The 9,316-nt window shown below is 39.7% G+C and overlaps 1 protein-coding gene across 3 annotated transcripts in view; it reads right to left on the minus strand.

Annotated features, from left to right (window-relative positions):
• The window catches only part of LOC102231072 (copine-8), a 124,614-nt gene extending 122,192 nt beyond the window's left edge, over nt 1-2,422 (minus strand). The window contains exons 1-2 of one of the 3 annotated variants that reach the window (XM_023325253.1): nt 2,206-2,269; nt 1,850-2,125 (exon numbers count right to left, since the gene is read on the minus strand). In XM_023325253.1, the coding sequence (XP_023181021.1) occupies nt 1,850-1,968 (119 nt within the window). In that variant the 5' untranslated portion in view covers nt 1,969-2,125; nt 2,206-2,269. The other 2 variants (XM_023325251.1, XM_023325252.1) reach the window with 2 other exon arrangements.
• Nucleotides 2,423-9,316: the final 6,894 nt, after the last annotated feature.

The raw sequence follows: 9,316 nt of genomic DNA on the forward strand, positions 1-9,316 counted from the left end.
TTTTTCACATGATTAGCATTGAAACTGCACATCAGATGGGTGCTTTCCTACAGAAAACACTGGCACTGAAGCAGGATGGAAAAGCACCAACCACCCTCTTCCAATTACTGGTTTTGACTCAAACTCAACGTCTTTCTGTATGAGGGAATGATCAACACTCCATTATGTATTCTACCTTTCCAACATACGTCAACATGGGGATATATTCGGATGATATATTCAGAGAAATCATTTGCATAAATGCTGGTGGAGTTCAGGATGGAGCTCATCATTTACCTGAATGCTGTCTAATTGCACATGCTTGTGTATGATGTGATCCCAGTCAGATTAAGTTGGCATGCTGGGAAAGTTCAAATCCCAAACTTATGTCAGAATCTATCAGGTGCTCAAGTTGGCATTTCGCTACCCATCCGTTCTCCATTTAAACTAACTGCTTACTAAAGATTTCCATTTGCAACATAATTGTTGTTCATTCAGCAAATTTCTTGAAAGGGTCCGTATTTTCCTTTTTTCAGTTCTGAGCAGAGAGATGTTGAAGCAAGCTTCTCTGAAGGTCAGAGAGCCCATCAATAATGCACTCACAGCTTGTTATAACTCAAACTCACTCAGCTCCAATGGCTCACCAACCAAAAACCCAGCATCAAAGAGCAGAAGCACATGTGTGCATGCGTGTAGGCGTGTGTGCGTGCGCGCACGCATCCTGGAGTATTTAAGGGACCAATACTGTCAGCCCTAACATAAAAAACGCTTTCTGTTAGGAAGGGGAGTGACTGTCCGTATTAGGATGGCAGACATTCTTTTTTTTTCATAAATTATTTCTGAAAATGAAATACTGTAGAATTACAGAACAGGAAGCAAGCTTGAGGCCAGGGACATGGGCACAGTGTGAATGTGATGCAAAGCTTTGAAAATTTAAGTCCCTTTTTTTAAAGAATGCAGCAGGGGAAGGGTTGAGGCTTTCAGAGGTCTGTTGGTGCTGAAAACAGCCAGTTACTGTACAAACCTGCACACCAGAGAGGCTTTAGGATGCAATGAGGCTATTGATTTTTTTATTAAAAGCTAATAATAATAATAATAATAATAATAATAATAATAATAATAATAATAATGCATTATTTTAAAAGAGCTGACCCAAGATTTTAAGGACCTAATCAGAGCTTAATTTGAGTAGCCCACTTCAAGTCTTCTAGGCATGATGTGTAGTGGCTGCTCTCGTTTAGGTGAATGGCTCTCCAACCAGGACTTGGCATGAAGAAGGGGCCACAGGTCAAATGGCAGTGATAAGTAAATAGGTACATAAGCAGGGATATGAAAAAAGAACAAGAACCGATATCATCCAGAACAAATAAGCCATATTTCAGGGCTAAATATAAATCAGACACTAATTTGCACCATTTGCTGGGTCCCATTTTCAAAGAAACAATAAAGAACACTTCTTCAGGGACGAACAAAAGTTAGCTTTTGTTTCCAAAGTCTTTCTACAATATAAAAAAAGAGCTTATGGCAAATAAGCAATACAATTTTCAGGCAGAAATGACAGGTAACTTCTCCTAACTCATCCCCTCACCTCCAATGCCCTGGACAGAGAGCCACACTAAACCCACAGCAATGTGAGGAGTTAAGCCCATTGAAGGGCCACTGCTGTCCACCGGAACACCCCCACGTCCACGCAGGCACAAATCAAAACGAGCAACTTCGGAAGTTACATTCGCAACATTAGGCAGGATCGTTGTATCATCGTGGAATAGGCACATCTCACAGGAAGGGTGAGGCTCTCTCAGAACTTTCCCGGCACGCCGTCCCGATTCCCGAACTTTTCATTCACGCACGCAGCTTCGCGCCCACTCACCTGCAGGAGACGGTGATCTCCACTTTCGTGGCCGGAATGTTGCCGGTGATCGGGTCAAAGTCGTACACCGATGACATGTCCCCCAGCTTGTCCATAACGTCCCCCTCCATCATCTCCATGGCGAGAGCCCGCGCCGGCTCCGGTGTGATCCGAGAGGCGCACAGCCTGGCCCCCACGGAGCGCGTCGAGTCTCCCCTGCTGACTCCTGAGACCAGATCGGAGACCAGACGGCCTCCGGTCCGACCGGGTGAGGCAGCCACTTCACAGATGTTGAAGCTGGAGAGGATGGAGGGGAGTGAGCAGTGAGTGAATGAAAAAGAAAATAAAAAAGCGCAAAAAAGAAAACTGTAGCGGACTTTGTTAACTCGCCAAACAGCGTGAATATCTGAATGCGGGGACAGTATCTGAGATTACTGTTGCGCCCTCACCGACCTGCTGCACATCGCATGGGGAGGTGGACCCGCTCTTTGATTTTCTCCTCAGTCTGTGCGCACAGCGGAGCGTGTGAGAAGAAAAGACCTGATAGCTGCACTTAAACCCATCCTCCTCCTCCCACATGGAATTACACTCAAGTGCTGCCAACCCAGCCCATGTACCCCGCTGCTGCTGCTGCTGCTGCTGCTGCTGCTGCTGCTGCTGCTGTCACCCTAGAGAAGATTAGCTATAAGGGAGTAATGACAAATTAATTACGATGTGATGTTATGTTATATTGCAGGTGCTCTGCTTTCTTGCAAGGTGTAGCATTTCTTTAATAAAGAAAAATCCACTGAAGCTTCACTTAAAACATAGTTTTACTCCAGTTGTAGTCGCAGACACTTTATGTGAAACGGCGAAATCATAAATGGATGAATGAGATACATTTTTTTTATCTTAAATAATTACATCCTAATCCCACTCTTCGAAAGTTAAAATAAAACTCTGCGGCAGTGATATTAATGAATCAACACATTTTCGGAATCACATTGTAGATGCTGTCAGGCTTTATGTGTCATTTTCAATGTTTGAAATGCCACTATTGTGGCATTTCAGCACCACAGCAGTGGAACAGCTCCATGAGCAGGGGGGAAATAAAAACAAGCTGGGGAATTACTTCCTTACGGAGTTAAAAACAGTACATTGCACCATTTTTATTTTCTAAATGATACTGCCTTTTACTTCCAGTTGTTTCATTTGTACATTTTTGTGAACAAACGCAATTATCTCCTTATAATTGTTTTTGATACTGGCAAGCTGGGTCACTGAGGCAAAACCGAGGCAGCGCCATTAATGCTGTAGAGGACATTTCTCAAAAATGCATTGGTCATTTGCATTCAGATAATGAAAAACATTTTTGAAAACCTTGCTACACATAACGGTTATGCAAAACAAATTGAAGGTAAATTCAAGAAATAGGCATACTTTTACTTGTTAAATAAAATACATCAAAATTTGCATTATATCTTAGGAAAAAGGTTTGCGAACTAATAGCTAGTCATTTGGGCTGAAATCATTTCAGTGAGTTGCTTCTTGTAGCCATCTACCAGTTTCTCAAATCCATCTTAGGGAAGTTTCAGCCACTCCTTACTTTCAGATCTCTGAGAGGTTGGTAACATCTACAGCCCGGTTCAAGTAACCCCCCACACCATCTCAATGAGATGAAATCCAGGTTTTGATTCAGCTCAGAACTGTCCATTTCCCTATTCTCAGCAAACATCCCGAGTTTGTTTAAGTTCAAGTCACGGCGGCAGCAGCTCAGCAGAGAAGCCCATGCTTTCACCCACCGAGTGACTTGAGCTTTAGCTCCTCCTGGGGAGTCCCAAGGAACATGGTCCATCTCATTCAATTTTTTCCCTCATTCATCAACAAGACCCCAAGAAACTGCTCCCCTTAGGCCATACCAGAATAACACACTCTACCTTGTTTTGGCTCAAGATCATGGTCACTAATTTGGTGGTGCTAATTTTCATTTTGACTGCTTCGCATGTGGCTGCAAACTTTCATGCTATTTAAAGACCAAATATTTCCTCTTTGCACACATCTTACAAAAATTGAAGCCTCAGTAGTCGCTTTCTGATTTTATAGTCATGGTCTTTCAAATCAACAGTTATGTTTTATAATACAGCACAGAAAATGTTAAAATGACTTTTTCTTGGTTATTATAGTTTGCATATATTATTGAATTCCCAGATATTGCTTGAAAATAAACAGATAAACAGAAAATAAACAGTCCTGGGGGTCTTATTTTTTCATAACTCCACTGCTCCTATTAAACTTTATTTTCAAGCATATTGATTAGAATATAAAAGAATAAAACGTACATAAATTGTTACAAAGATGTAATCAACAAAAATTTAAGGCTGCTTATTATTGCATGATTGCACTCTATTTAAGCAAGACGCCAGCAGTTCAGGCTTTAGGCTGCCTAATTTTAAAAATCAAGACTAATCACCAGGAGTAAATCACGTCCAGATTTAAAAGCCTGATGTATCTGTGAAACATGTTTTACATAATGTGCTAAACTTACTCAATTTTCCCACCTGCAGGGAAGGAAACCATATTGTCACTTTTGAATAACAGCTATTCCCAACTGTGTTGGTGTCTGTCTTCTTCTAACCCGCCACCTCACTGTTTATCTCACTTGTTGTGACACTGCTCATCCCTCTCTGTCTCTTCTCATGAATAAACAAAGGATTCACACACAAATGCACAGTAACACTTGTGGTCATGAATAAACCACTTACCAGCTGTTTGCCATACATTACTGGACGGCATCTGGAAACAAATCACTTTGCAACAACTTGGAAAGCTGCAAGGTTTTTTTGTCTTTTTTTTAATGTTCGGATGCATCACATTTTTCTGTCTTTGCACCTTTTGCTTTATACTTTTTTCAGTTTTTATTTTCTTCCTCTTTTTCACACATATCTCTCACACACACAGGGGGAGACACAAACAGGCATAAAGCACTTCACCGCCTTTCATAAAAGGCTGCTGAGGCACACAGCTCTTTTTCCTGCGTAGAGCACCTAACGTCTGGATTCTGGAAATCAATTTACACCAGCACAGGATGCTTCTGCCCACACAGCCCTCCAGCTCTGCATCAGAAGCGCACACGCACACAGCCACACAAGGGGTGTGCGCAATCATTCTTTCAGAAGCACGCAGAGCTGTGCACACATAAAACCAAATTATTTTCTCATATGTCACTGAACGACCCATAAACAGAGATAAAGAGGCACACACATCCACAAACGCACACACACACACACGAATGTCTCTTTCCCCCTCTCTTCTGGGTGATTCATGTATTTTGAGGGTTGGCTGTTCGGTGTGGGTGAGCATGTTATTGCAGATGTTCCACAGAGTGGGCTGGCGGGAGCAGAGTTGGGGGGGAGGGGAGATGTTGAAAAAGGATGAACAAGGCATGGCCAACATCCATACTGTCTTGTAGAGCAGGAAATTTAAATAGTGTTTAGGAACTTAAACTCAGTGTTTAAAATTACATTATCTGTCTGGTACAGATCCACAGGATGCGCTGATGAGAGCAGGAACAAACAACAGTAACTGTTTTGACCCATGACCACTGAATATTTCTCAATTACAGTTTCTTGCAAAAGTACTCACATCCCTTGAAATTGTCAAAAATCTTTCTTGTTACAACAACAAGCTTCTTCTATGTATGTTTGGATTTTGTTTGATAGAATGACAGAACGTAGCACGAAACTGAGGAATGGACAACAAATCCATCCACTGTACATGAGGTTTTTTTGTATGCGGTTTTTGTAGAACAAATGTATTTATACTGAGATCAAATTACACTAAGGTGAATTCTATTCACAAACTAGCTGAAAAGGCAGTTATTTATACTTAATTTTATTTGTCCACAACATACTATTCAATATTGCAGTTTTAGAAAGAACAAAAAGTCATATTCCAACCTTCACAAGTAAATACTACTTGATGTTGCTCTCTATCATATGAAAGTCGACATGAATTATTATGCGATTACGATTTGTTGTGTTGTAAATTGTCATTGATTGTCATAAAAAGCACTAATAAACAGAATATCTTATTATTTTTATTTAGGTAAAAAGATGTTTAACAAATGAGTGACTGCAACTCTTTGTCATCAGCTTCAGCTGAAAATACATTCAGAACTCAGTCAAATAGAAAACAGCTTTTTCATTAACGGCTGACATTTGAAAATAATGAAGGCAAAATGATTAGCAATCATTAACACCAGTAACCTTGGTGCATTGATTCAGTCAGTCACAGTTTCCAAACCGGGCAGCACTGCAGTCTGGTCTGGTGTGGTAAAAAAAAAAAAAAAAAAAAACTTAGAAAAGACTTTTTACTTTTAATGATTTACTGTTTTTAGTCAAATTTTCAACAGAAAGCACGTCCAAAGCAGATGTCAGTTTAAATGCTGCTGTCATCCGACAGCAGTGGACCAGGTCGTGGTCAACACGTTGCTCAGCTGGTGACATTAATAACACCATAGAGGATTCAAATGTATCCTCTGCTGCTTCCCAGTCCTTTTCTCTCCGGCTTCCTGCAGTTTTCTCAGCACTAATTATAGTGCTTATTCTGACTTGCGTCATGCCATCCAAAAATATTGCCTTTCTGGCAGCAATTATGCAAAAATAAACAAATGTCCTGTCAAGTAAACATCTGATTGCAATTTTCTTTTTTATGAGTGTAGTTTCAAAAAGTTATATACTGTATCTCATAGGTCTAGTTATGCTTTGGCATCCCATCTTAAAGCTTCACTTGGCTGTTAATTAAAGTAACTGGATTTCCAGCTGTCCTGAGACGAATGTGTTTTTCTCACCAAATTTGACATCAGCAAGTCATTTGAGTGCCAAAAGCAGTTGCATTGCTGCTATTTGGTGTCGTGATTTTGTCATGAGTTAAAGAAATTCAGCTTTGCGATAGACAAAATGTTCCATCTTTGTGATAGAATTAATTATTGGGTCCCATTTGTTAATGAGTGCAGAACCTTATAACCAGCGAACATAATTTCAGATCACAGTATTATTGACGGACGAATGTTAACAGAGACTTTTAAAGATCTTTAATCACATTTAGAGAGCGACACCTGAGTGTCTGAAAATTCTGTAATAAGCCCATAAAAATAACGCATTTGATTAACTTAACATTAGCTTTAGCGAACCAGAACTGCATCATAAAATTTAGAGAGCTCAGTGATTTTATCTGAACTTTAAAAGGAATGGCTTAATGGGACTGCTGATAGTGGTTAGATTTTTTTTCTTTTTTTTTCAGAAGTCTTTACAGATCTATATCTGAAGTGATGCTACTAAAACTCTGATTTAAGAAAAGGGAAATGCAAAAGGATGAATACATCTAACCATGGATCTCTTTTAATATTGCTAGGTTCTTAGATTAATTTTTAAATCCTTTTTCTTCCAGTTTCACACTAACTGAACCTCACTGGTGAATTTGTTTAGGATAAATACATTCCAACAACAGTGGCTATAAAAATCACATTGGCAGTCAGAAACCATTTTATGAAATAAAACATTCTTCAAAAAGAAAATCTTGTGTGATTAACAAAACAAAGTAGAATGATTGGAAATCTCTTTATCAGAAAGCTTTATTGGAATTTTTTCAGGGGAGGCACTTTCATGTACATGTGAAAAAATGGCTAACATTGTGGGCCCTGACCTGAACCCTGCTGAAAATGTCATGTGTGATAGTAATGCAACCAAAGAAATGAAAGAAGCAAATCCATGACTGATAGGAGAATGGTCAAACATCCAAGCAGAGTTATACCAGGATCCTGTTGGCGGCAACAAAGACTGAGTGGTTTGTCTGCAATTTGTTTAATACTGTCAAATATTTCTGGTCATGTCAATATATATTTGAGCCAGTGTGTATATTTTTAATCCTGTTTGGAAAAGAGAAGGGCCACGAAAAAATTCAACCCTAACAAGCTCATTCTTGCTTTTAAATATTTTCAGAGCAATGTTTTGTTAAACCCCTCAAATAATGAAGGAATAAATGCATAAAAGGCTCCAAATCAATTCAACTTCCATGCTGATAAAGAGAGTATGTAAGCTTCTGACCTGCGCTGTATGTTTCTCTCTGAACGATGCAAGTATGTTTCTCAGCTGTGCCCTGTAGAGAAGGAAGAGGTTTGAAAAATTCAGTTCAAAGGGCCACATGTTCCCTCCCAGAGAGTAATCCTGCTCTGTGAGCCAGTGGTTGAATCCAGAATCAAACCCCGTCCTCATCAGGTGGCAAACATCACAAAGGAACCTTTTATGAATGACTCCTTTGACTCTAGCAAGCAAACACACACATGCTGCCCCCGTGGTGAACCTGTGGCTCGGTGATTGGCTCAGGTGCCAAAGCGTCCTGAGGGTGCAACAGGGATTCAAACACTCTGCTGCGTTAAAGCTGCAATCAAACTGAAAATGACCAGATCTGCTCATGAGCTCATTCACATAAAAAAAAAAAAAATCAGATAGTCAGAGGTTGGTACATTCAAAGCAGCTGCTTATGCAAAATCTTGAATAAAGTGCAGCATCGTTGGGGAAAGTTAGCATGTTGCCTGGACACTCTGGTTCTTGGCGTTTCTCCAGCCAAGCATGTCTGGTGGAAGTTTACTTTTCAACAAATTGGTGCAAGCTCTGTCTGAGTGTAAACGGAGGAATGTGAAATCGACTGGCTGGTGTATGAAATACTCACACACTACGACCCCATAAGGGACTTTTTAAAACATCCAAAGGAAGCACTCAGCTTTGGCTCAGGGTTGATGGAATAATTTAACTCCATATATATTTATTCAGCATTAGCCTGAAAGCATTTTTTTTTTAACTATGCCTTTTATTAGCACCAGCAAGAAATGTAGCCAAATGGCTAAAGAATGAGTCCTATTTAACATTGGTAAAATGTATTTAATAAACCTTGTGTGAAAGCACGGTGAAATTGCATTATTAAAGCTTTGATCTAAATCTTGAGAGCTCCAATTGTATGATTAAAATTACACCTACATTATGAAGCTTTGATGGAATAGATCCCGACTTAAATGAGGAAATTCTCATTTGGTTTGTTAATCACAGGAAACAAGATGAAACAGCCAGACTTCTCCTTGATGTTTCCACTAATGGCTCGTATCAGTCAATAATATTATTTAGAAGAGAAAGATAGCTTAAAAGAAAATGTTTCCAAACTTAGATGGTAATACAAATGTTCTTTGAGTCGACATTATATGATGATTTCAGTTGATAAAGGGATCCTAGCATGACGCACTTTGAATGATACATGAATGCATGTTATTTGGGCCGACCAAGATGTTTCTTTGTTACAGTCCACTTCCTTAATCCTGAGCTCTGGCTGAACAGAGAGGAATATGACAATGACTTCAGCCTCTTATCTCCTCACATGAAAGCTAATCCTCTTCCAAAAAGCCACAAAAATACCAAATTTGAAGTCGACACTCCTTCAATCCTTTTACTTAAAGACTTG

This window comes from Xiphophorus maculatus, chromosome 20 (assembly GCF_002775205.1).
Source record: "Xiphophorus maculatus strain JP 163 A chromosome 20, X_maculatus-5.0-male, whole genome shotgun sequence".
Lineage (NCBI taxonomy): Eukaryota > Metazoa > Chordata > Actinopteri > Cyprinodontiformes > Poeciliidae > Xiphophorus > Xiphophorus maculatus.